General features: G+C 46.9%; 1 protein-coding gene across 3 annotated transcripts in view; it reads right to left on the reverse strand.

The window, feature by feature from the left end:
• The window catches only part of CLXN (calaxin), a 246,767-nt gene that overhangs the window by 167,689 nt on the left and 51,085 nt on the right, over window positions 1–27,993 (reverse strand). For 2 of the 3 annotated variants that reach the window (XM_069648446.1, XM_069648448.1), the window contains exon 3: window positions 648–752. The exons of the other annotated variant lie outside the window; for it this stretch is intronic. In XM_069648446.1, coding sequence (XP_069504547.1) covers window positions 648–752 — 105 coding nt within the window. The remainder of the gene's footprint in view (window positions 1–647; window positions 753–27,993) is intronic. 3 annotated transcript variants of the gene reach the window in all.

Here is a 27,993-nt window from a genome sequence, read left to right on the forward strand (position 1 = left end):
GAGACAGGAGCAATTCTACAATGTCCACAATCCTAGCAATCAATTAGGAACGCAGAGGATGACCGTTGAACTTTACTGGTTAAAAGGCAACTGATTTGTCCTTTAGGCTTTTTTAAAAGAAGGAAAACGGATAGGGACTATGCCAGGTTTGAGAACCTGGCAGCAAACTTACCTAGATTGAGAAGAGCCACATTTCGGTGATTAAAAAATGAAGGCCTCCACTGGGATGGAAGTGCCGAGTAGAATGAAAGGCAGGCATAACAGTCATGGATTGGGGTACATCACTTCTGTCTCCTATATCCACCAAAGACACTACCACAATCAGGGCAGTACAGTGTAGACATCAGACTCTGCTACATGGTATTACATGTAAAACTAAAGTAAAGGAATACATGTTATTGGCTCTCCTAGAATGACTTTCTGTAAAGAACAGAGGAATGTATGCAACAGATGCACTTATGCCAAAGTCAATAGGCTGGGCCCCAGTTCTTGAAGGTAAGCTTCGCTGGAAGCTTAATTAGATTGAGCATTTGATGCTTGACACAGTATTTGTTAATGTTTTGTACCTGTACATTTCAAAGAATCTTATTTATGCAGAGGCACAGCATCATACAATGGGTTTAAATAAATACACAGAAATACCATACATTTTATCTTCTCATCCAAAGTCCCACGAAGAAATATGGATAGTCCTTGAACCCATTCTGTAACACTGATGTAACTGTCATTGTCCTTATCAAAAGCACGAAACACTGAAATTAAAATAATTCACAACATTTTATCAGAAAGCAATGTTTCAACTCGTCTTTTAAACATTTAAAGTTAGGTATGGCATCTTTTGGCTGTTGGCTTGGTATCTTATAGTAACTCTTAACAAAGCAGACATTTTGAAAATGCCATTAATTCCAAAAGGAGCAAGCAATCCCCACGGTACGTGCCCCAACGGCAGCTGGAAGGGCAAGTAGAAAAGGAATAGCCTGCACTACAGGAGATCTAGTGCGGATAGATCATTTATTTTAGCATAAAACGAAAGGCCAGTTTTACCATTTTGCCAGTTACACAGAGAACCGTTATTTAAGCTTTGTTTTCATTTTTGTTGATTTAACTCAAGAGTGAAACACTAACTCCAGGATCACAAAATCTACATAAACAAAAATAAACCCATAGACAATGTCTAAAGTACCAAGAACCAAGAACTGGAACAAAAACTTAAATCAAACTAATAAAATAAGTCTCGAACAGTCAGAGCTTTGAGCACTTATTGCCCGAAGACAATGAATGCATGCTTAAGGTTTACCCAATACTTCCTGAGAGAGATCCACCATCCTCAAGCCTTTGAGCTTATAAAGCGTACTCAACATTAACCCATCAAAGCAGTGAAACGATTATTCTTTCATAACTGTGGTCCATGAAACAAATGTTCTCTATCCTTCAAACATTTGATTAAATGAGTCAGATTTTAAGATATTTTTGTAAATCCATTTGTGAGCAATGATGAAACATTCTAAGTGGAGAGGACCTCCCATATCTTTATGCGTCAGTAAGCAATGCTTTGCCCCTCTGGCATTTCTCATAACTGTGCAAGCCTTAAATGGGCTATGCTGCATACATGGGATATTGGTAAGGCAGTGGGATCTTACACTGGGTATATTCCCTCATCATCTCCATTACCAAGTGGTATCAATTATGGGTCAAGAGTCGTTGACTCCAGGGATTTCGTTGGTTTCAGCCCACACTTCCCTCCATAAAAAATAAAAACTTGTGCTCAGGCAATCCCACCACATGTCTTGTAGACAACCCGTCTCCTCACAACCCACCAGCATATACAAGACAATTCTGAATGCATCTTGTGCAGACTCCGAGGAGTCATACCAGAAAAAACATCTTATAGGAGCATTCCTTAATTGTTTTATCCTATGGGCTCTCTCCCAGATTTGGACCAAGGATAACTCAGGGATTGGGGTTCCTGGTTTATGCTCCCACCTGAACATAAATGGCTGAACATTACTCACAGTTGATAACATCTAGTGATTTATAACATTGAGAAATATGCCTATCCACAGTGCCCTTAGTGACCAACAGTCCGAATATCCTGGGAGGCCTGTACCTGTTCCTGCAGTTCACTATGCAAGATCCAATGACGCAAATATATATCATGTAAGCCTTCAGATCCTATAAGGGTGAATTTTGCTTAGCATTCCTCAAAAGGGAGATGGTTGCGCCCATCACAAAAACAGCCCAGTGTAAGGGTTTTTTGGTTTTTCCACTCTTTATACATTTCCTTTCCATATCACCAGCGAGTAATCCAGATTAACTGTAACCCAAGTGAGGGGGCACAGTCCCACGCTGTAGCCAGGGTCGGACTGGGGCATACAATTGTCTCGGGCAACAATGGAAAAAGTGTCCCACAGTTGCAAATGGCAATTCATTCCTTTTGTGACAGACTGTTTGAGTAGTAGCCAATGGTGAGGGGTTTTATCAAATGTGATGAATTGTGCATTTTAAAGAATATTGATACAGTAACACTGGCCAAAACTACTAGCCACATATCAAACTGGCTCAAATAGACCAAATAGTGGCCCACTTTGACCACAAAAACTGGCCCACACTAGCATTTTGGGCATTGTCCTATTGCCCTATAGACCAGTCTGAGACTGACAGTAGCCCTCTTAGTGAGAAACAGTAAATGAGAGTGGCAATATGGTAGCACCCCGTTTAATATCCCAGCATCTTTTCAACCCAGGAGCAAGTGACCAAGCCAACATTAGGCTATTCATAAAGGCAATACCATATATTTTGATATAAAAGGATGGCCAGGCCATCTTGAAGGATCTCAGGTTTGAATCTTATGGCCACTTATCAATAGGGAAATCTTCACTTGCATGTGTTGCATCTTTGTAGATGTGTTGTCAATGGGTGGAGCTAGGAACATATTAAACCCTCAGAAATAGAGAGTCATCTTAACAGTTGAAATGCATCAGAATCATGACATTATTTTGTAAATCCTATTGTTGAAAAATGTTCCTCACTTCTTCGAAAAGCCCTAGAATATTAGTTGCGTACAGAGAGCCATATGAGAAAGTAAGCTGGATCCAGGGAGAGCCTTTTGCCCATTTAAAGAGAAACTCCATCTGGATCCCAATTATGGATTCAATGTTTATCTCCATGGATTTAGCATAGTTAATTGTAAAAGTGGAAACTTCCCCAAAAAAGTCTGGGAGCGAAGAACCTGCATCTCTCAAGAAGCCTGCAATATCATTGGTATTTAATCATGGTGCATGAAAAGTCCCTTGGCAATTTCTTCACCTGATCCCTGGATAACTATGAATAGTTTGAGTCAAGGTCTCTATTGATAAGGTCAATGGAGCTATTCACCTTAATTCTAGAGTGTGGGATTTGAAAGATGGGCAGCAGAATTTTGCACATTTGCGTGTTGGAACCTTCAATAGCAGTCAGTTTATACTATTAAATTCTTTGTTGGCATCCAATGAAATTTAAGACCATTCCTTTTGACGTCCACAGATTGGTGCTGGGACTCTGACCCCATCATGCAACGCAGTGCGCATGGCACCGGATTACTTCCTCTCAACGATCCCCATGTGCACGACCAGAAAAGGTAGGGGTCCTGAAGAAACTCCAATGGGTTTATTGTGAGGGGGATAGCCAGGTTAGTTGGCTCTATACATTCGCAACCTCCTAGTGGAGCCGAGGGTTTTCATGTATGTCAAATGTGTGAAATGTGGATTTGCCATAAGCCTATGGGGACCCAGGTTTAAGAGCAGGGTCCCCATAGGAATTTAATAACACAAGAAATGTCCTTCCTGGTTATATTGGCCTCAAGGGGTTCATATCCCTTACGAGAGAGCTGTGGGAGGCCCCCATCAAGTAAATACACCTCAGGATTTTCATTGATAAATGTTGGCTTGGTAAAGAGGGAAGAGAATTATTTGGACAAAATATGTTGTTTTTTACCGTCTCCCTTGTGACGCAGACCTACTTCATCTTCTAAAGCCGAATAATGTATTACACAAGGGGAGTGATTTCAATTTGTAAGCTAAAAATTCATTCACTTCATTTGAGTTGGTGTGATATAGTTGTTTTACTCAGTCCGAAGTAGGCCACAGCGTCAGAATGCAAAGGTGTCAGTTGTGCCCTGGAGATCTTCAAAGGTTTATACATTATCTTTGTGTTTTTATGTTGCGTTTCAAGATGAATTATTTTGTTTTGAAAGTGATTTGGGCAACATGGACTGTCTTTTCTCTTTTGGTACAAGACGTTTTTATTGGCATTTGAAACTTAAAAACACAATCCACATCAGCTTTTAATACAGCAACCGTAGGTCCTCCCACCAAGAGGAGACGTGTGCCAAGTCTAGTACAAACAAATACATAACATACCTAAACATTAACATACCCTCTGCTCATCCCCTGCCTCCCTCTGCCTTCCCACCCTCGATGCATGGAGTCCAGTAAAAAACATGGTTGATTCAAGTCACAGTATGACGCTATCCGACAGAGAACCAGTAATATGAGCAACATCCCTACGTCCCTCCTGCCCTATCGGCATTCCAACAGGCCCATTCCTCGCCACCGAGCAGGGCAGGTGAAGACTCTCTTGAGTTTGTGCATAGGTCAAAAGCAATCCCCACCTCTGAAAAGAAGGATTGGGGCTGGTTCTCCATATAGTACTTGCATATACTAGATTGCCTTTTTGGAAGCCACTATTGCCCAGAGGCACGCCCACCAGTCTTCTTAGCCCAGGGGCCTGGCAGATTTCCCCAAACAGGCTATCGTGGATCTCGTCATCAGGAGCAGCGACTGAAGTAGCCCCTTAACCCCGGCGGTGGGCTGGTCACCCAAAAATCCCAATAAGCACAGCCCCGGTTCTTTCTGGATAGAGGTACCTATAATGCTGCCAATAGAACCTAACAGCTCTGCCCAATGCCTCAAGAGCTTGGGGCACCTCCACCAAATGTGCATATACGTTCCAGCTGCAGCACAGTCCCTCCAGCACAGCCCGTTGTTGCTCTGACCGCCCATGTGCTTCATCCTATCCGGAGTTAGGTAGCCCCTTAACCATAAAGCAGAAACCTTGTAACGCTTTCTAGTTGCTTTCTTAAGCCACGTCTAGATCCTTCCATATTCTTCTCAGGATAACTCATATCATAAGACCTTATGCCAGGCATCCGCAAATGCTGGCATTGAGTCCCCTCCCCCACCAAGCAGCCATAGAGGTTGGAGCCCACCCGCGTAGACCTGGGAAAATATTAGCTTCTCAAAGCTAGTGAGAGGCCTTGCTGCTGCCTGTCGATTGTGAGTTTGCATCTCCCAATGTCGAATCTGCCAATATTGATATCTATCCCTCCTTCCCACCCAAAGGCCATTTTACAGGAGGCAAAAGAGCAAATCTGTCTTTGCTCAAACATATGCGTCAGAAACTCACAGCCGCCCAACCTCCACTTAGAGAAGGTAGTTCCATCAAAGGCCGGTTAAAAATTCAGATTGTTATGTATGGGGGTGAGAGGGGAATGGAATGTTGAGAGGCCCCGTTTACCCACCAGTGAATCCCACACCTGCAGTCGTGCCGGCTGCTGGAAGCTCATAAACTTAATGGCATGTCACACTTCGGCACTCATGGGAGGTAGCAAAGTGGTTTTCCCGCTAGGTCTTCCTCGAGCCAGTGCCAAACCTTAGTCACGGTAGGGTCGATCCAATCCCTAAAAATCCTAAATTGGGCTGCCCAGTAGAATCTCTGTATGTATATCTGGGTGCGCCATACCCCCTCTTGCCCTTGGCCTAAAAAGCACAACTTTGAAAATGCAAGTGTTCATACTCCCCCAAACAAACTCCATAACACCTTTTTGCGGAGTTGCTAGGATCTAGGCTGGGACCAGCACCTGAAGCACTAGGAAGTGATACAACAACCTAGGAAGAACATTCATCTTAATGGTCGCTATTCTCCCGTAATAGGAGATTGCCTTCAAACCCCAAGATCTAAGGTCGGTCTTAATAGCTTTAAATAGGGCGGGGTAATTGGCACGATAAAGGTCCTCGCACCGAGGGCTGAGCTAGCTCACAAGAAATTTAAGCCTCTGGGTGGCCCAGGTCAAGGGAACACCTTGCCTCAAGGTATTAATTGCTTCTGCCCTGTAGTTAATATTTAATACCTCATTCTTGCTAAGATTAACTGTCTGAAAAGCATTGAGAATGTCCAACAGCTTGGGAATGGATGACTCAGCATTTTTCAGTGTTAAGATCACGTCACCTGGAAAAAGTACAATCTTGTGAGCTTCACCACCATAAGGGATGCGTAAACTGCATACTTTTCCCTTACCCACACAACAGCAGCATACCTGTGCAACAAGCCAAATCTATCAAATTTACGATTTTACTGCCATTATCGGCTCCCTGGAGTCCTTTCACAAACCCTCCCCCATCAGGAATGGAAGAACCTTTCTCCAACCTTAATGCCATAATCTTACCATAAATCGTTATGTCAGTTTTAAGAACCGCTATAGGTCTATAGGAAGCGCAGGATGTCGGATCCTTATTGGGATTCACTATAAGAGTAATCCTCGCCTCCCATCACTAAAAAAAATTCAGAGAGGTTCTAAGAGCTTCCCAGAGTACATTTTAAAGAAGGCCAAAGGGAGACCATCGAGCCCAGAGGCCAAGCCCACCCTCGGAGGAAATTGGCTGCAATATTTCTTCCTTGGTAATCTCTCTCTCTCTAAAAGGTCACTCTGCTCAATGGAGAGTTCTGGCATGGGGCATCGACTCAGGAAACTATCAATGGCCTTCCACTCCAGGAGTTTGGAGGTGTATAGCTTTTGAAAGAACGCATCGAAGCCCCTCAGTAGATCAGGATTATTGTCCAGCATCATACCTGCTTCGTCCTTAACACCACCAAGATAACGCTCTGCTTCAGATTACATGTTAATATCTTCCCTGCCCTGTCCCCTTCCTCAAAACATCTTTGTTTTGCCCTTAATACTGTAAATTCAGCCCTGGAAGCCTCCATCATATTCACTTGCCTCCGTGATGACTGCAGTGTTCTAAACGCCTTCTGTGACCCTGCCTCTCTATACTCTGTCTCTTTATCCGTAATATCCTGATAAATAAGAGCAGCCTGTTCCCTCCAGCGGTGGTTCATCCCAGCTCCTTTAGAGATGAATATACCTCTAATATAGGCCTTAAAGGCATCCCAGCAAATCTCCTACTGGACCTGTCTCTCCCGATTCATCAGAAAGTATTCTAAAATTGCCTCCCCAACCTCAGACACCACCACCACCTTGTCGCTCAGTAGTGTATGGTTAAGCTTTCAGCCTCTGTGGACCCTGACACCCACAGGAAGAATGAGATTCATGGTAATTGGGGCATGGTCAGAGAAATTGATGGTGTCTATTTCAATGGAGTTTATTTTAGGAACTAGACTCACCCTAACTCAGAAGTAATCAATCCTTGAGTAGCTGCGACATGAATGAGAGAAATGTAATCCCGCTCCCCTAGATGAAAATCTATCACCAGCCCCTGCTGTACTGCCGTGGGGTACGTGGCTCCCCAGTAGTCCTTCTTGGATTAGTCCCAGTTGGGATACAGAGGCAAATTAAAATGACCCCCAGGACGATGTGACCCTCTGAAAACACCAAGAGATCCCCCATCATTGTACGGCGAAACTTGTTTTGCCCTAGATTAGGCCCATACACCACTGCAAGGGTAACCTTGGTGGTCCCCAGCTCCCCCTTCACAAACAGAAATCTTCCTTTCCTGTAATATTTGGTCCTGTGTACCTGAAAGGCCAACCTCTTCCCAACGAGGATACCCACTCCCTGCTTCTTAAGACGGTATGTAGAGAAGAATTGCAACGCGTAGTCCCTGGTTTATAGTCTGCTCACATCACATCTACGCAGGTATGTCTACAGAGTGAATCCAATGTCTATATATGCCCTCTTCAACCTGTGCAAGAGAGAACTACGCTTCCTCGGCCAGTTCAACTCCCTCACATTATGGGTTAGACAACGCACCTCCACCTTGTAGTGGGGGGAACCAAATCTACTTTCACTCTGTCTCCTGCTCCCTTCTGTTTCGGGAGGGCACCAGGCGGATTCATTGGACTCTGCATTCATCACCAGTATCACTGGCTCACTTCCTTCACGGCAATGCATCAACTCTCTTAACCAATCCCCAACCTTTACAAACATCAACGATAAAACAAACAGTCTCCACTCACCAGCGTGTCAAGGTGGAACATCCTCCAAAATAACCCCCCCTCTGGAGAACTCAGGTCACCTCCTTTCTCCCGGGTTTCTTCCTCATATCAGAGCTGAAAGCCCTCATCATTGCCCCTAATCACCCCAGACAAAGTACCCCATACATGGGATGACCCCCGACGAGCCTACCCCGTGCCTGTGGGTGTCCACCTACCCTCACATCCCCACTCTGGCCCCCTGTCCCCCAAGCCTATAACCCAGGCTTTCCTCCATCTCCTGGTCTCCCTGGGTTGCTCAAGTGAAATCCCCCAAATCTTCACTGCCTTCTCCAGCATCATGCACCTCCTCCGTTTCCCCTCCCAAGTGAAAATCAGGCCGAAGGGGCATGTCCATCTTTACAGAATCTGCTCTTGTTTAAGTTTCCCTGTCACCGGCCTGAATGCCAGTCATTTCTGGAGGGCGAGCATAGCCATGTCCAGAAAAATCAAGAGTTTGTGCTTGCCATATATAATCTCTCCCATGGATCTGGAGGCTTTCAGAATCTATTCCTTCTCGGTATAGGCATTATATTTCATGATAATATGTCTAGGTTACCCCCGAGGCTCCCTTCCATAGTTGGCCCACCCTGTGCACCCTGTCCAACAGGATGGGCTTTGATGTTACAGCAGGGATGGTGTCCTTAAAAAACAGCAGCACCCATGCCTTTAGCTTGGATCCTTCGGCCGCTTCCTCTAGACCTCATATCCTTAGATTCTCACACTGGTGCCTATTCTCCAGATCGTCAATGGTCGATAGCAGCTCTTCCATTCCCTGCTTTGCTCCGGCTAGTTCTCCCTGTAGATGGATCACATTCTCCTGCAGGGAGTGAATGGACTCCTCTGCGTCCCCTATACAGGTGTTTATCTGTTTCATGTTCTTTGGCAGGACATCCAGGGATTTTTGCAGGCCTTCTGTTGCCACCCCAATTTCTCTCCTAACCGAAGAGGTCAATTTCTTCGAGCGCCGACATGCATTCTAGCAAGTTCACTTTTGTGAGCGCTGAGGCTGTCCTATTTCCCTGCTTCACTTTTGCCATGTCTTTCTCCAAATGTTGGGATCCTCCTTTGGATATCTCAGGGTCCCCCCCTGTGGCCCACAAGGCAGTCACTGGGCGTGCTCTATATACCAAAGGCCACCTGTCTAAATGCTATCCGCCAAGTCCTTTCTCTGCTCCCCTACACCACTGAATTTGATCCCTTCCTGCCTCTTCCACCTGGCATGAGGATCTCCGAGAGCCCGGTGGGTCAAGGGCCTTTGATGTCGGGGCACCATTTTAGGGGGAGGGAGGGATGTCAGGGGTCCCACTCCAACCTCCCTGAGCAAGCAGCCACCGGGGTCCATAGCATACTCTGGGTCGAGCTGATGTTCACGATGGGGCCCCGAAGGGAACCCCACCTCCCGGGTGTTCTTGCCAAAGTAGCAGGGCGGACACAGGAGACCAAACGTCCACTTCTCCTCTGGCCAGCTTACAATGGAGGCCCCAGTGCTCATCACTCCCTGCAGCCCTGCTGCTCCTCGAGCTATCCAGACACCAGAATGCAAACTGTGCGTCACTGTTTAAATCCCAGACGAGCGCTCTTCTGCGCCAGGCATAAGGTGCCATGCAGACAGCAAGGCCCACCATCCTTCCCTCGTGGCCTACGGCACTCTCAGGTAGGGGTAGACAGAGGTTGGCCGCCCCTTGTGACTGCACTACGAGGTTGGGCTGAATGGCTGAATGTCCTTAAGGGGAGCTCGGGCACTCACCCAGTCTCATTCTTCTCCAGAAGGCGAACTCTGCATTACGCACACCCAGGTCTGACATCTCCCAGCCCACTCCTGCGGGCACGGCACACTGGGCCAGGACAGAATGCCGCCATCGGCCTTGCCATGCTTCCGCTCCTGAGCGGGCTACTCATGCCTGTTGGCGGGACGTCGGGAGCATCTGCTCAATGTCGGGCTCACAGAGGCCTGTCGGCCCGCAGCTGATCTTCGCCTGGGATCAGAAGAGCTCCCTTAGCACGCTGCCATCTTGGTTGCTGTCAGACCGGAATTCGACTTTGCCTTTACTGTCAGTCTAGAAAATGGATACCTCTCATATGTGACCGCAAAAGTATTCCGATGGCCGTGGGCCAACCGTCTCATGCACAATATGACAGAATATAGTTTTCAGAGTTTGCCCATGAACGGCCATTTTGATGTAACAAGAATCGCCATTTTTGCTTTCTAACCTTTGCTCATTGCTTTCTGTTCTTATTGCTTCGCAGTACATTTTCTTCTTACACTGCTCAACTGTAAAACATTGTTGTCTGCACGTAAAAGGACAAGGCCGCGATGATAACAAGAGTTCGTTGAAACACAACGTAGGCAGCGCTCGGAAGAATGCCCGGCTCCCTCCCGAATGTAGCCTTGAAGCAGAGCTGCAGGGCATTTAATCATTTTGCAGCTGCCAGCCAGTCTCGTTATATGGTAGAATATGTTAGAATAAAGCAGCTAAAGGCTTGAATTATGCTCTTCTTACGGCCCCCCTTTGTTGAACCCCGTTAGAGCGTGTCGGCTCCCAGGACACAAATAGCACCTCATAGATAGCAAGGTCAGGAATGCAACTCTCCCCCCGTATGTTGCTCGCTTCCAAGAACAGAAGCGCTGTGTTCTGTTCAACAACTGAAAGATGCCTCTGCACTCACAAATTGCAATTTGTTACTAGAATAGATATTTGAAGGTGTCATAGCTGTCGAAAGTGTCCATCATCACACCAAGTTCAAAGAAACCCAATAAAGGGGGGGGTGTTAAACATGTCATAGCTGATTGTTTGATATGCATTTTGTATATATGTAACTGATGTACGTAATTCACTCTCTTGCGTCCCTCGAGGTCTAGAGCTACACGTTGCAGGGCGTGAGACCGAGTTGGCCAACTGAGACTTTTGCTTTGCAATAAACCCTAGCCTTGGGAATACAACCTCGTGTCTGGCGTATCTATCGTGTGTGGTGACTCGCCTTGTTTCCATAGACGTAAGGGACCCCTAGGCGCCCCTTTCATTACAATGCTGATTCTCTTTGCACTTAGCACAGGTGTGAAGGCTTTCTAGCAAGTGGGGGTCAATACTTGATAGATGCCGAATATGTGTCCAATTGAGTGGTGGAGGAATTATTAAAGAAAATCCTCCACATTTTAATAATGGGCACTAAATTTACCAAGTCAATTGAGGCTAATTTTGCTTGCTCACACAGAAGGATCAGAATGAATAACTTGATTTCCGACCAAATTCATCTTACTAGTGGAACAAGAAAGGTGTGCCCATGTCCCCTGAAATATTTGCCTGATCTATGGAGCCCCGAGACCAAAGAGATAGAATACTGTAAGTGTCTGGAAGGATGAGAGCGATGTTTTTGGGCAAAGACAAATCAAACAAAAGAAGAAAACCTACTTATCGCTAATTCGGAGAGGGATTTTCCTGCCTCAACAAAATACAAAGGAACTGTCAGAATGTCTGTAGCTAAAAAGTCCACCGTGTTGTGTAAAAACCATACTTCTATCCCTTACACTTTTAACTAAACAGGACGCAACACTTCTGGGTCCCGAAGAATGACTCCCTTCTTCTGGATGGATATCGTTTGCAAAGTAGGGGGGAATGTCTCTCTTCGCCTGGCCTTTCCAGGATGGTTTACGCAGTTCCACAAAGAAGGGGAATGTCTCCCTTCCCCTTGCCTTTTCAGGCTTCTCTTTGCAGTTCAACAAAGGTGGGGAATGGTTCCCTTCCCCTAGCCTTCCTCAGGCTACTTGTGGCAGTTCAACAAAGGTGGAGGAATGGCTCTTTTCCCCTAGCCTTTCTCATGGTGGAGCCCTTTTAGTGGCTCACTGGACTGTCCTGGTATACTCTCCTGCCAGGTACTGTCAAGGGATCCAGACCCCTTCACTTTGGTTTCTCTAGCTCGGATTCCAGACCCCTTCAGTATAGTTTCTCTTGCTTTGGTCACAGACCCCTTCAATATGGTTTCTTGTGCTTGGGTCCCAGACCCCTTCACGGACCCAGGAAGCCCCCGTACCTTGTCAGGATATGGGTACATGGCATTAGTCTGGGACCTTTCTTCACCTTCTGTTTTTGCTCTGCCTCCAGCGGCTTTGCTGTACTTAGTCTGGTCCGGGCTGTGCATCTCTACTTGTCAGCATCACACGGCATTCTGGCTTACGTGGACTTCCATCTCCTGCTTGACTTGGTCTGCCAGTCCTCGGCAGAGAAGGTGGGGACACCGGGTCACTAACATCCACCTCAACAGGTTAACACCCCCCCGCGCCTCGCAGTCTGCTGCGCTGGCCTTTCCTCCGCGGTGCCTCCGGGCAGGGACTGACAAATCTGTTAGTCCCTCTAACATCTAAGTTTCTTGGGGTCTGATAACTAGAATGTTCAATCTAGTTCTTGGAGCGGTTGTTCATGGCTCCTCACCTCTTCTTAGTCACTGTACCTTGACTGGTTTCATTTTAGCTGTGTTCTCAGACATCTTGGTCCACATCTCCTTGCCGATGGCTACCAGTCATACGTATTCAGGATAGTCAACCTTGTTCTTCTTCGTCTAAGTATTTTGAGATGACAGTCCAGTGGATCCAAACCTATTCTAATTTCTTGTCCTCTTCAGCCTCCCATTGCTTCCTGTAAAAGCCATGATCAACAGCAGTAGCAGTCTTCATCCATAGATATATTGTTGAGGCCAACAACACGTGCAACTTAGATTACCTCAGAAGCAGTGGCACTTCACAGAACACAATCCATAGGCTCTGTTTGAATTAAGAGAACAGTGCTGCAAGCTTTCCATATCGGCCCCTTTCACATGATCTAATTCTGTACTAGAATTTCAAGAAATGAAAGAACAGAAGACCACCATACATCTTAAGCCTAGGTCTTCCAGTACAGTGGACAGATATTCATCTGAAGTGGTGTATTTCACAGACAGGTTACATACAGGTGAAGTAGGAACTGCTATCCCAGATCTAAGACACCCGCTTAGAACTCTTTAAGAGTTACCTGGTTGGTTTGGAGGGGAGATTTTCTTGTGGCACCACAATCCCTGGCTCAAAGGGTTGCCAGAGGAATAGGAGATACAGCTACTCGCTCCATAGTCACCCATCCAAGTTACGACCCATCCAAGGAGAAGACCCATCAGTGTAAGGAACGTAGTTTATAGGCCCAGGGGTATTTTCGCATGTCCATGAATCCGAAACCACCTTCTCTACAGGTTACTTGAGCAACGCAGGGGATCTTCACCCCCTTTTGGCCATCCCACAAGAACTGAACGTCTCTCAATTCTGCACTTTCACTTTTAGAGGGTGTGGCATCACACTGAAAAAGTACAATAAAAGGGAGAAGTAGCATCATTTTACTACTATGTATTTTACCCCAGATAGTCAACTTGAGGTTTTTACATCATTTAATGTCCACTGAGCACCACATTTACTTTCGGTGGTAACCGTCCTTTGATATTGCTTGATATCCTAATGTCCAAATAAGTAAAGCTACCACTCAACCATTTAACCCCTTAAGTGCCAGGCTATTATGCAAGTCCATGCAAAAAGGACGAGCATACTCATCCTTGGCACTTAATGGTTTATTGTCCAGGCCCGTAAACATGGAGGAATTACAGGTAGGAGTTATAGGAAAGACCTCAGTTTTCAACCCGTTCACTTGAAAACCTGTCCAAGTGCAAGAACAGGGCACACACCAAACTCTCCTGGTTTGACATGAGGACCAGCAGGCATATACTAGTACTTTGGATGTGACTCCAGAGAACGAGAGAACAACGATATCCACATCTTTTATAGATGGCAAAGACTACAGGCTCTATAGCTAGATTGAAAAAGAAATGGAAATGTTAAGTAATTGACAAAGGTGTCCAGTCGTGCCTCCTTTAATACACCCAAAATCAGGTAGGATTCATTAAACATTGTCATGGTCCTGACAACCATTATCAGTTTATGTAAGTTTTATTTTACTTGACAGGAAAATTGAGTTTTGCTGCCGTGGTCAAGTCATTGTACAATGAGATAGCCTAAAGCCGTCTGAAAACCAGCCTCTCTCTGGTCCATGTAGGGGTGCTTGAACGAGATTTCTAGGCTCTTGTACATCTGTGAGAACCTATATGAAGTTGATCCTGTATGTCATAGGTGTTCCAGGCCCTTGAAGTCCCAGCTGCCCTGATTGAGTGCGTCGGCTTGGGAGACCCTGTGCCTCAGATACAAGTAATGAATCTCCTTTTAGGTAGACGGAATTCATCAATGCATTCATTCAAGGATTCCGGTTTGCCAATGACATAAAACAGACTCAAGTAAGATAAGCCACCAACTGGCCAGTGTCTGAATGCGTCAGGATTACGCCATGAAGGAACATTGCATCTATCCCAGAGTGGGTAAGGAGACAAAGTGGTGCTTGCATTTTCCACATATTTTGAACCCTATCCCAGTATGTTTAAATAGCAAAATAAAACACTTGTGTCTAGGGTGGACATTTCAGGATTCCAACAGGAGAGAGTGCAGTGGTGCTGAGCAATAAGCCTGTTCCAAACTAGGCAATCTTTCTGTTGAATGAAAAGTTCATCCAGTCAAACCTGAAACTTATTTGTGCTGTTTCCTGGTATCTGGTTTGATCAGGAGCACCTAATCCACCATTTAACTTACTCGCCATAAGGCTACTGGAAGATACCCCAGCCATGCCTCCCTGCCAGTTAAAGTGAAAACATTTGCATTGGAGCTTCTGGGTTGAAATCGGGAGAGCTGAGAACATTTAGGTGTTTCAGTGCTATGTTCAATTTAAAGTCCACGACTAGGCCCCGCCAAGACAGGACTAACATCTTTAAGTTACGGGGGAGTTCCATCATTACCTCTAGGATGTGTTATTCATCGAGTAGAAATTAATTTAGTCCGATACATTCCATGGTATTTTGCCATATTAAGCTATATTGTTGTTTCAGTGGTCACAGAATGTTAGGTGGCATGGCGATCTTAAACTGGTTTTTATTCTAGGGGCCTCTCAGTATTAAAATATGCTCTATAAATAAGGCCACTTTATGGGGGATAACTGTAGCCCTAAATACCTGTGCGTATTGTGATGAATCCTATGATGTCGTCCCTTCTCCGGAGGGGAGGCCCTTTCCATGAGGCCAGGAAGGTGAGGCCGCTACCCGATAGTTTATCCTGAAGGCTGTACTCAGCGGGTGGATCTCATGGGAAGGGATTCCCCCCTCTGGGATACAGGAAGGACACCATGGGCCAACGTGGTACTATCACCCCTTGCCTTCCTTACCTTCCTCTTACCCCATAAACTCTCCCATGTACTTAAGCCACACCAATAGTATCAGTAATACTGGGACGAGGAAGAATAGGTTTGGCTCCACTGAACTGTCATTTCAAAATACTTGGACAAAGAAGAACAAGGTTTACTATAGTGAATACCTATGACTGACAGCCATAGGCGAGGAGATGTGGACCAATGTGACTGAGAACACAGTTAAAATGAAAGCAGGCCTTAACTTTAGGTTTCTCCCACAAAAGCGCGTTTAGGTTATAGTGGTCCCCTTCGAGGATGCTCAGTTGAGGTCTGGTGGATGACACCTGATGGGGATTTGGGAAGGTTTGAGAGTCTTTGGCACATGGTCTTAGTGAATGTGATGAGATTGATGGGTTCTGGGAAAAGGCATGGGCCCACATGCAGTGGATTATTGGGTGTGACGACTAGGCCCCTTCCATACTCCCGCTAGGGAATTTTTATGCCACCCGTGTCTCCCTGTTGGAGCTAAGCAGTGAATGTTTAGGGGACTGAATGCCGCGAAAAAGAAGATAGTCAAGGTTTGGAAGTCAGATAGAAGTCAGATAGAAAACCATCATGTGATGAGTAGTTGGAGGACCTTTCTCTGGCTCTGCTAAAGAAAATATTGCCTAACAGAACTCAAGGTTATCTGGAAGGCTTTCAGTAATCTGTATGTTTGACTTGTAATATACCAGTGTGGTCCCTTTTTAATACCGCCCCTCCCCACGGCCTTACCCCATTCTTAACTTTCATGTACACCATTGTGTTTTTCCAGGTTGTTGTTGGCCTCTTGTATGTGTGTCCAGCGAAGGACAGTCATCCAAATACAATCTGCTTTAATACAACCCACTCTGCAGATCTTGGGCCGTGGCTATTCCAATGAAGGACATGGAAAAAGCTGCCACGTCCTCATGTTGCTCCTTTAAAAACTTCCCAGTGAAAAGATTGGCAATCAGCCTGACCAAAGCTCCTGGCTGCCACCAATGTAAATTCTCTATTGGAAACCTTCAACTAAACATAAAATAAGTAGGTTGACACCCATGCTCCTTTAGAAATATGCTGTGTTAGAGTCAATCCCCTGGCTCCATAGTACATCCAGGAACTAGATGATCAAATGCACTCTCGGAGCATGCTAAACTTCTTATCGTAAAATGTGCAAACCTCAGGACCTCCTCATCCTTAAAGGCTTACAATCAACTTGCGGTGTCGTGATTATTGAAACCAAAGCCTTCTACTACTCATAAATAAAAGGTGACAGGACCTAAACTGTGAAGTGCCCTGTTCACAACAGTCAAACACTCACAACCCCTCACTGCAGCCCAAAATACCAAAGCCATTAGAGAAATGCAGTACCGTGAATGATTTCTTCGTTGGAAAATTGGACACAATTAGACATCACATCAATGTCGCCAAATCATATGTCCCGCTCTATCTAACCCACCCAGGTTCTCCCTACCTTACCCGACTTCACCCCCCACACACCCAACGGATCTCATTGACATGCTTGCATCAATACATTTAACCACTTAATTACATCCTGCCTCTGACTATCATAAAAAAGATCTTAGGTGATGTTCTCATCCACTCATTCAGATTGTTCATGCCTCCCTCAAACATAGCATTTTCCCAAGTGGCTTAAAAAGAGGGATGTTCTGCCCACTCCTTAAGAAACCAACACTGGACCTAGAGGATCTCACCAACTACCGACCAGTCACCAGCCCTCCATTCATAGGTATAATCATTGATAGGGTAGCAGTGACTCAACTTCACTAAGAATCCAACAGTCACCATTGAGTGTGCTGAAAATGTTCTCCAGATCATGGACAAAGGGGGCTCCTGCCTCCTGGACCTATCTGCCAACTTTGATACAGAAGATCACCAGACTCTGATCAGCCTCCTCACAACAAGAATAAGCTATGTGGGAACTGTTCTCATCTATTTTCCCAGTTACCTCTCAGTTGGATACCCGACTGCCGAGATAGGCACCTTCAGATCTAACCACCACCTGGTTCCCTGTGGAGTGCGATAGGGATCAATACTCTCCCCAGCCAGCTTTAATCTACACATGGATCTACTGGGATAACGCCTTGAGAACTAAGACATCTTGCTACACTAATGCGTTGATGATGGTCAGCTGTACCTCAAAGTAAACTTCTCTCACAACCTCAATTGCTGCTGGAAATGCCTTGCCACCATTCAAACATGGATGATAAGCGAATACCAAAAACCTAACCCGACCAAAACAGAAAATGTGTGCCTCAGCCACCCCTCCATTTATCATTTCAATTTGCTCGGCAGAATTTTCATTACTCAGACATTCGTTAGAAGTACATTGGGGGATTCCAAGATGGCCACCTGCAGGGGGAGGACGTGCTAATCATAGCTCATCTCTGGCCCCAATCGAAAAGGGGATTGATATGCTCCTTCGCTTCCTCCCCCACCTGTGGGAGAGTGTGTAGTAGGTGGCCCCCACCCCTCAAGAATGGAAAAGGTGCGATTGATCCGGTTGACTGAGGGTGTGCTGAAAGATTGCAGATGCCGGACCATAGAAGGAGCAGGGCGTGGTGCCCCATGTGGATCACTGATACAGGAAGTTTGCCGGCGTGGGACGCAGTGTTCACTGGGCTACATCAAGGAGAAGGTGTATAAGGGGCGATGGAGGAGGACGTACCTTCCCCCTGGAGTGTGTGGTTGTGACAGACTTCAGGCACACGACAGTGGAGGAAGAGCGCAATGCACACCGGAGGAGAAAATAATGTGCAGCGCCCTCCGGTGTTGGAAAGGTGGCCAGCGAGGGCAACTTTCTGGGGATCATAACAGTAATAGGCCCCTCTGGATTGGTGATATCCACGAAGCAGAAGTGGGCGGAGCCTAATGGTACCCATGTACGGACAATATAGCTCAAAAACTGAACGGGGGACGGTGTAAAAACCTTTGCCAGTCAAGCCCCAAATCCAGCGACAGTGTGGTGAAGGTCAGGAGGAACTGGAGTTAGGGTGAATGAAGGACAATAATGTGCTGGATGTGAGGGCTGACGAGGTCCCTGGGATTCAATAATTTAGCACATAGCCCTGTGATCCCTAGCAAACCTCTAAACTAAAAGACCCTCAATATTTTGTGATCTTCAGGTGGGCTGGGGCTGTTTTTTTGGACACATGGTTCTTGGCGATAAGTAGACACAGGATATTGAGAGACTTTGGGTTGATTTGGTATTCCAGTGGTGCATGCAGTCCCACTCAGAGTGAAGGGTAAGGTACTGAAGGGTATTGGTACTCGGCTCTGTCCAGATCAGAACTTTGTTGACGTAGCCAGTGGGCATTAACGCTGTGTGGGAAAGCAGACCCCAGTGCTCGATACAGGGCTGAGTGGGGTTGGTAAACCTGTGGATTTGGTCAATCAACGGAGTGAGGATTGTTAAGGGAAAGCACCTAAGGAAGCATATGTCAAGTACTAAAGATAGAGGACGTAATAAAGGCACCCCAGCATCCCCCAAGGTGAATACTCAAGGGACAGAGGGGACGATCACTAAGTGCTGGCAAACAGAGGCAAAAGGAACACCCAGTGAGAGCCCCAATACTACGATCTTGCCCTCTTTATCACCACACTGATTAACTCATCTTTTAAAAATGTGGCAGTCCCTAACAACCTCAAAGAGGCCTGGGTCCTACCTCTACTTAAAAAACCCACCCTCGACCCCAATATACCCACGAACTATAGGCCCTTTTACAACGTCCCCTTTCTACTAAAAATAATAGACAGAGTAGCATACCTCCAAATACATTTGGAAGACAACAACCTTCTTGGCCTGCGACAATCTGGCTTTATACCCAGGCATGGGACAGAAACAGCCCTCCTGGACCTAAAAATCCAAATGGATGAAGCTAAAGACAAGAGCAACTTGGCCATCTTGCTCCTGTTAGATCTGTCTGCTGCCTTCGATTTAGTTGACCACCAAATACTTACTGGACATCTCTCTTTGGCTGCTGCATTCTCTCAGGATGCCACCAATTGGATCAGTCCTTCCTCTCGGACAGAACAACCAGGGTTTTCGCCCCGTCAGGCAGCGCTGCAGCTGACCCTGTCCCTATCCAATGTGGAATCCTCAAGGTTCCTGCATCTCCCCCACACTTTACCACGTCTTTACCAAGATCCTCTTTGACCTTCTTGACAACCTTGGAGTCATATACACAAACTATGCTGATGATACCCAGGTCCTCATCGCACTCACAGGGAACTATGATGAAGACGTTGCAAAATTGAACGAGATCTACCTTGAAATCCAACCATGGAGGGCCACCCATAGCCTCTGCTTAAACGATGACAAGACGGAACTGCTGATCGTCGGTTCACAGGGCCGTCTTAATAAACTTGACCCCAGATACCAATCCTTCATATTGACGGCAACATTATAAAAGTCTCAAAAGAAGTTAAAACTTTGGGCGTATATCTTGACTCTACACTCTCCCTTAAAAAACAAATCAATGCCACCATCTCATCCACAACATACACCAACATCTCATCAATGCTTGCAAACCCTTCTTATCTACTAACAGCTGCCTCACCTTGGCCAGGGCCCTCATATTATCTAAACTGGACTATTGTAACACCCTTTTCCTCGGCTCCATGAACCACAACCTGAACAGACTACAGGTACTCCAAAATAACGCCCTTAGATGCGCCCTGAATCTTCTGCGCAATGCCCACATCTCTGCGGTCAGGAAAGAATATCACTGGCTACCCATCTGTGATATAATGAAACTTCGAGCATTAGTCATCACACACAAATGCATTTATCTGACAGCCCCACGCTATCTATCGGACACATTTACAAGACAGATCTCTACTAGACTCACCAGATCTCCTTACATACACCAACTGTCATGGGCACTACACTCCCGAGGGGCCAGGACTGGCCCAGCGCCCTCGGAAGCAGACCCGTCTTCCACTACTCCGGACCCAGCAGACCCCTACAGGGGCCCTTTGGACCGTGTCCTGGCGCCTTTGGCACCAGGCTCATGAAGGGTTTCAGTCCCGGCGCCATAGGTGCCGGGCTCATATTGATAAACAGTGTAATAATGCTTGGGTGGACTTACCCGAGGCAGACCATGCTGCATATTTACCCAGAACAATCCAGTCTGGTTGAAGTCCCCAGCCATCAGAGCTGGGAGGAACTATTCCCTCCATTCAGGAACTTTTCTTACCTGGGTGGAACCGGTGGAAGAACACACACTGGAAGCACTTCTCTGCTATTTAAACCACGCCCGATGGAAAACACGTGCTTCGCGTTATTCTGCAGCAGCAGCAGGACGCTCACCGAATCGGCTCCTGCATTCCAGGTCCAGAGTCACCTTCAGCTTCCGCGCAGCAACCTGTGGATAAATTAAGACACAGAACAATACTTACAAGATCCCGGAATCCAGTCACCGGCAAAACCTGCAAAGAATAAACATAAGATTAGAAAAGTGCAACTCGCTCGCAGCCGCGCCCGCTTACCTGATCCATCTGTGATTGCAACGGAGCTAACCGCGGCCTTCTCTTCGGCAGCTTCTTTGCACCTGAAAGGCAAAGGACATAATTAAAAAGGGGTTCGGGTGAAGGCAATCGCATTCATCTTAACTTACCAGTATTTGCACGCGCAGAAGCGGCCGCATCAACCGCAGCATCCCGGCACCTGAAAACTAGAAAAAGGACATTATTAGAGGTGCCATTAAAAGCGGCCAACGAACATTATACTTACGTGCATCGGCACGTGCAGCGGCAACGGAAAACTACGCCCACAGCATCCCGAGGCCTGAAACAAAGGAAAAGGGACATTATTGAGGTGCCCATCTTTTAAAGCCTAAAGACTACAGTATACTTACAGGCATCCGCTCGTGCAGTAACGGTGGCATCGCTCTTCGGCATCCCAGCACCAGTGCCACAACTAAGGCCGCAAAAGACTTGAGCCTCAACACTGAACTCATCCAGTGACGTAACTGGAATCCACGCACCCCTGCACCAGACGCAGGATGGAGAGCTCAGCATTTATACGCCTAAGGTGAGAGCTCGCCGAGACAAGTAGAAAGCTAGGCTGTCGGAGAAACTGGCGATTGGGCGGAGAAGGAATCCCATCAAACGGTGATTAACCCTTTTTCTTCCACCTGCAGAAAACTTACCCTGCAAGTCAGACATTCGATAAGAGGAAGCCCAGTCCTGAGAGTCGTCCGAGCTCTACGCTTCTCAATTGAAGAAACGATAGCAGCCCAGCCGGGATCAGCGCCTCCGTGGGAATCAGGTGAGCGTTACAGAACGCGAAGCCCACCAATAACCTCCTACCCAGGCGCTATGGAAACTTCTGACACAGACCAACTGGCCCAGTTATTAGGGGAATTAAGAGCTGAAGTTCATGCTGCCCGCCAGGAAACGAATGCCCTTAGGAGGGAATTGATAATATCAAAAGAACGAACTGATGATCTCGCCAGACAGTTATTACAGACACAAGCGGGGCAAACCCCGCTACGTAATTCAGGAGGGAGCTATATCCCAGCGGCTTCAGCCAATCCTGTTCAAATCAACCTACCCGGAAATGTGCCATTGGCACCGCCTGAACGCTTCTCTGGTGACCCTAAAAGGTTTGCGGTGTTTATAAATCAATGCCGATTGCACTTTCTTTGTAGACCTGCAGCCTTTCCGACTGACCAGACTAAGGTAGCCTTTGTGCTTTCGTATCTTAGCGGCAGTGCCGCTGATTGGTCGATCCCTCTGGTTACACAGGATGACCCGATCCTTCGTGATTTCCCGACCTTCCAGGCAAATATGGAAAGACTTTTTGCAAGGCATTCCCAGAGGCAGGCCCTGGAAAACAAACTCCTTTCCCTATGACAGGGCAATCAAGATCTTTTGGCCTACATTGCATCATTCAATAGGCTAATCGTGGAAACCAGATGGCCTGAGGACAAAAGAATCACGCTTTTTCACAGGGGTTTGCGTGGCGAACTCAAAGACGTCCTTGCCCAGGTAGTGAATCCTCCTCAGGATTGTTCAGAGTACATTGATTTGGTGGTCCAATTGGATCACAGACTACAAAACAGAAAGGCGGATCGAACCAGGTTTGAAACACGAGTGTTCCCTAAGCCTCTAAGTCACACCAAAGGAGTTGAAGCCGTCGAACCTATGCAAATTGGGGTTGTAAAGGGTCCCCTAACCCAGAAAGAACGCGACAGGAGACGACAAATGCAACTATGTCTCTATTGTGGAAATTCAGGACATTTTCTTCGAGATTGCCCGGTGAAACCACCTAAGAAGACAGTGGGAGCTTCTGATAAGAGTTCTGAAAAGCCTGAGCCGGGAAACGACCTCGCCCGACAAGTGTAGAGGTCCGCTTGCCGAGCGTAAAAACCAGTTCTTTGACCTCGCACTTCATAATGCCAATGGTCCTCGTAAACCCAGAGCAACCGGATCGTTTGCATGCAATTAAGGCATACATTGATAGCGGAGCAGTTGGAAATTACGTGGACCGCGAATTGGCTTCCACGATGAACTTACCTCTTTGTCCAAAGGTGGTTAAAGACGTCATTACCACGGTGGATGGGACGGAAATCGCCTCCGGACCAGTGACCCATACCACTACTGAAGTGACAATACTAGGCCAAGACAGGCATCAGGAGGTAATTGTGTTCGACGTGATCAAGGCTCCTCAATTCCAAGTAATTCTAGGGATTCCTTGGTTGGAGAAACACAATCCTCAGATTGATTGGCAAGCAAAGACGATAAAGTTCCCAGAGTGCACACCAACTTGTTATCCACGACCCAACATTGGCCTAGCGTCAGTAACGGCTGACGGTCCACAATTACCTCTAGAGTATCGAGAGTTCCAAGATGTTTTTCAAAAGGAACAGGCTAACACCTTGCCACCCCACAGATCATACGATTGTCAGATAGATTTGCTACCCGGTGCAACTGCCCCTTGCAGTAGGATTTACGCCCTTACCGAGCCTGAGAACCTTCATCTGCGACAGTATTTAGACCAGTACCTGGCCAATGGCTTTATCCGTCCGTCGAAGTCCCCTGCATCCTCGGCTCTGTTCTTCGTACCAAAAAAAGAAGGTGACCTCAGAACCTGTATAGATTAACGTGCTCTGAACCAGATAACAGTAAAAAACCGGTACCCCTTACCTCTGATCCCGGAACTCCTTGACCAGGTAAAAAACGCCTGTATTTATACTAAGCTTGATCTCCGGGGAACTTATCACTTGGTACGGGTCAAGGAAGGAGATGAATGGAAGACGGCCTTTCGCACTAAGTATGGGCTATTTGAATACCAAGTGATGCCCTTTGGACTATGCAATGCACCGGCTGCCTTCCAATATTTTATGAATGATGTCCTCAGAGAGCTCATTGATGTCTGCGTTGTCGTCTACATAGATGACATTCTTGTGTACTCATCTTCAGAAGCTGACCATCGAAATCATGTTAGGGCGGTCCTTGAAAAACTTCGCCAACATAAACTTTTTGCCAAGCTCGAAAAATGTGTTTTTCATGTCACTGAGGTCGAATTTTTGGGATTTATTCTGACACCCAAAGGAGTCCACATGGACTCGAGAAAAGTAGACGCTATCCTCAAATGGCCGTCTCCTACTTCCGTGAAAGGCGTTCAAAGCATGCTAGGCTTTGCCAATTTTTACCGTAGATTTATTCCAGAGTTTTCACGAGTGGTACAACCCATCACCGCCCTCTTAAGAAAAAATAAACGCTTTGAATGGTCCGCAGAAGCAGAACAAGCCTTCCAAGAGCTAAAGGCTAAATTCACCTCGGCGCCAATACTGAAACACCCACGCCCGGACCTCCCTTACATCGTTGAAACCGACGCCTCCAGCTTAGCAATGGGAGCAGTCCTATCACAAAGAGGTCCAAAGACTAACCAACTGCATCCTGTGGCATTCTGGTCTCGGAAGTTCTCGGCGCCTGAGATCAACTACACCATCACAGACAAAGAGCTTCTAGCGATTAAATCAGCCTTTAAGGCATGGTGGCATTATCTCCTCGGGGCCAGACACACCGTCACAGTGATCACCGATCATCGAAATCTGCAGTATCTCAAAACCGCCAAGGCTCAATCCTCCAGACAGCTTCGCTGGGCTCTATTCTTTGCTGAATTTGATTTTCTGATCACTTATCGCCCCGGCAACAAGAACGGTAAAGCGGATGCTCTTTCCCGAATTGGAATGGGAAATAACGTTGCCAATCCAGAACCTGTACCAATAATTCCTGAACAAAGGATCGTGGGTCCGATTTCTTCACAATCCATTGAGGATATTGAAGAAAAAACTAAACAACTTGTAACCTCACCAGACTTACTGAACTGGTTACAAAAAGGAAAAGATTTCACCGTAAGCAATGACTTGCCTTATTTCCAAGGACGATTGTTCCTACCACACGCCGATTTACAAAGACAGGTAATCTCCTGCTATCATGATTCATTAATTGAGGGTCACCCTGGCATTGCCAAAACCACAGAAAAGGTGAAGAGACACTTCTGGTGGCCTTCGTGGAGAAAAGACAAAGGAATTTGTGATGTCCAGCGGTGTGTGCGCTCAAAACAAGGGTCAGAAGAAGAGGCCGGCTGGTCTTCTGCAACCATTAGACATCCCACCGTGTCCCTGGCATACCCTTTCCATGGACTTCATCACAGACTTACCCTCCTGTTCCGGGTACAACACCATTCTTGTTATTGTGGACCTGTTTTCTAAAATGGCCCACTTCATTCCGCTAAAAGGCTTACCTTCAGCATCAGTCCTAGCCAAAGTATTTCTTGAAAACATCGTCCGGCTACACGGCTTCCCGTCAGTACTAATCTCAGATAGGGGGAGCCAGCTTATTTCCCACTTTTGGCGTAGCTGTTGTCGATTAGCTCAAATCGATGTAAGACTTTCGACCAGCCATCATCCCCACACCGACGGGCAAACCGAGAGAACAAACCAGACTCTCGAGCAATATTTACGATGCATGCTACAACAGTCGGAGAGTAACTGGAAGGACATCCTTTGGATAGCTGAATATGCTTACAACAATTCAGTTCATTCGGGTACCGGGAAGAGTCCCTTCTACATTTTGTATGGGATTCATCCTCGAACCTCCAACCTTGATCCACCTCAAGATCTTGGAACACCCGCCGTGGATCAATTGCACACCGTTATTACCCAAGCTTTTAAGGAAGCGACTGCACATCTACAACAAGCTAAAGAGAGGTACAAAAAAAGGAGCAGATCAATACCGAAGCAATGCCCCTCAATACCAGGTTGGGGATCAAGTCTGGCTGTCCACCAAACATTTATCGCTTAAAGGGCCTCGCACCTTCAACCCCAAATACCTGGAACCATATCCAATTACGGCCATAATTAATCCAGTGGCCGTTAAATTAGAATTGCCAACCCATATGAGAATACATCCTGTATTTCACGTATCTCTTTTGAAACCCATGCAACCTGGAACCAGATTGACCAATCCTCCAGAGCCCATTCAAGTGAATGGGGAGCCCGAATTTGAAGTAAAAGACATTTTGGACTCTAAAATCATCAGATCGAAGCTATTCTACCTAATCGACTGGAAAGGCTACAGACCTCAGGAAAGGTCATGGGAACCCTATGACCACGTCCATGCTCCTCGTCTAGTCCAGAAATTTCACCGAACCTTTCCCGATAAACCAAAATCCCCAGGGAGGACAAGTTTGGGAGGGGCCTTGAGGGGGGGGGGGTGCTGTCATGGGCGCTACTCCCGAGGGGCCAGGACTGGCCCAGCGCCCTCGGAAGCAGACCCGTCTTCCACTACTCCGGACCCAGCAGACCCCTAACAGGGTCCCTTTGGACCGTGTCCTGGCGCCTTTGGCACCAGGCTCATGAAGGGTTTCAGTCCCGGCGCCATAGGCGCCGGGCTCATATTGATAAACAGTGTAATAATGCTTGGGTGGACTTACCTGAGGCAGACCATGCTGCATATTTACCCAGAACAATCCAGTCTGGTTGAAGTCCCCAGCCATCAGGGCTGGGAGGAACTATTCCCTCCATTCAGGAACTCTTTTCTTACCTGGGTGGAACCGGTGGAAGAACACACACCGGAAGCACTTCTCTGCTATTTAAACCACGCCCGATGGAAAACACGTGCTTCGCGCTATTCTGCAGCAGCAGCAGCAGGACACTCACCGAGTCGGCTCCTGCATTCCAGGTCCAGAGTCATCTTCAGCTTCCACGCAGCAACCTGTGGATGAAGAAAGACACAGAACAATACTTACCAGATCCCGCAATCCAGTCACCGGCAAAACCTGCAAAGAATAAACATAAGGTTAGAAAAGTGCAACTCGCTCGCAGCCGCGCCCGCTTACCTGATCCATCCATGATTGCAACGGAGCTAACCGCGGCCTTCTCTTCGGCAGCTTCTCTGCACCTGAAAGACAAAGGACATAATTAAAAAGGGGTTCGGGTGAAGGCAGTCGCATTCATCTTAACTTACCAGTTTTTGCACGCGCAGAAGCGGCCGCATCAACCGCAGCATCCCGGCACCTGAAAACTAGAAAAAGGACATTATTAGAGGTGCCATTAAAAGCGGCCAACGAACATTATACTTACGTGCATCGGCACGTGCAGTGGCAACGGATATAAAGCCTGCAGCATCCCGGCACCTGAAAACTAGAAAAAGGACATTATTAGAGGTGCCATTAAAAGCGGCCAACGAACATTATACTTACGTGCATCGGCACGTGCAGCGGCAACAGAAAACTACGCCCACAGCATCCCGAGGCCTGAAACAAAGGAAAAGGGACATTATTGAGGTGCCCATCTTTTAAAGCCTAAAGACTACAGTATACTTACAGGCATCCGCTCGTGCAGTAACAGCGGCATCGCTCTTCGGCATCCCAGCACCAGTGCCACAACTAAGGCCGCAAAGGACTTGAGCCTCAACACTGAACTCATCCAGTGACGTAACTGGAATCCACGCACCCCTGCAACAGACGCAGGATGGAGAGCTCAGCATTTATACGCCTAAGATGAGAGCTCGCCGAGACAAGTAGAAAGCTAGGCTGTGGGAGAAACTGGCGATTGGTGGGAGAAGGAATCCCATCAAACGGTGATTAACCCTTTTTCTTCCACCTGCAGAAAACTTACCCTGCAAGTCAGACATTCGATAAGAGGAAGCCCAGTCCTGAGAGTCGTCCGAGCTCTACGCTTCTCAATTGAAGAAACGATAGCAGCCCAGCCGGGATCAGCGCCTCCGTGGGAATCAGGTGAGCGTTACACCAACTCATCATCCCTAGGTTCAACCTAAAAACAGCAGGGGGAGCTAGCTTTCCTGTGCTAGCAGCCAAAGCCGGGAATGCACTACCGATGACTATCAGAGCGGACATATCGTTCTGGTCTTTCCAATCCAATGTAAAGGAACTACTCACAGCTCAGCAGTAGACTGTAGTAGACACTCAGCACAACACCCGCCTTCTCTG

Source organism: Ambystoma mexicanum, chromosome 2q (genome assembly GCF_040938575.1).
Source record: "Ambystoma mexicanum isolate Mex_15411 chromosome 2q, UKY_AmexF1_1, whole genome shotgun sequence".
Taxonomy (NCBI): Eukaryota; Metazoa; Chordata; class Amphibia; order Caudata; family Ambystomatidae; genus Ambystoma; species Ambystoma mexicanum.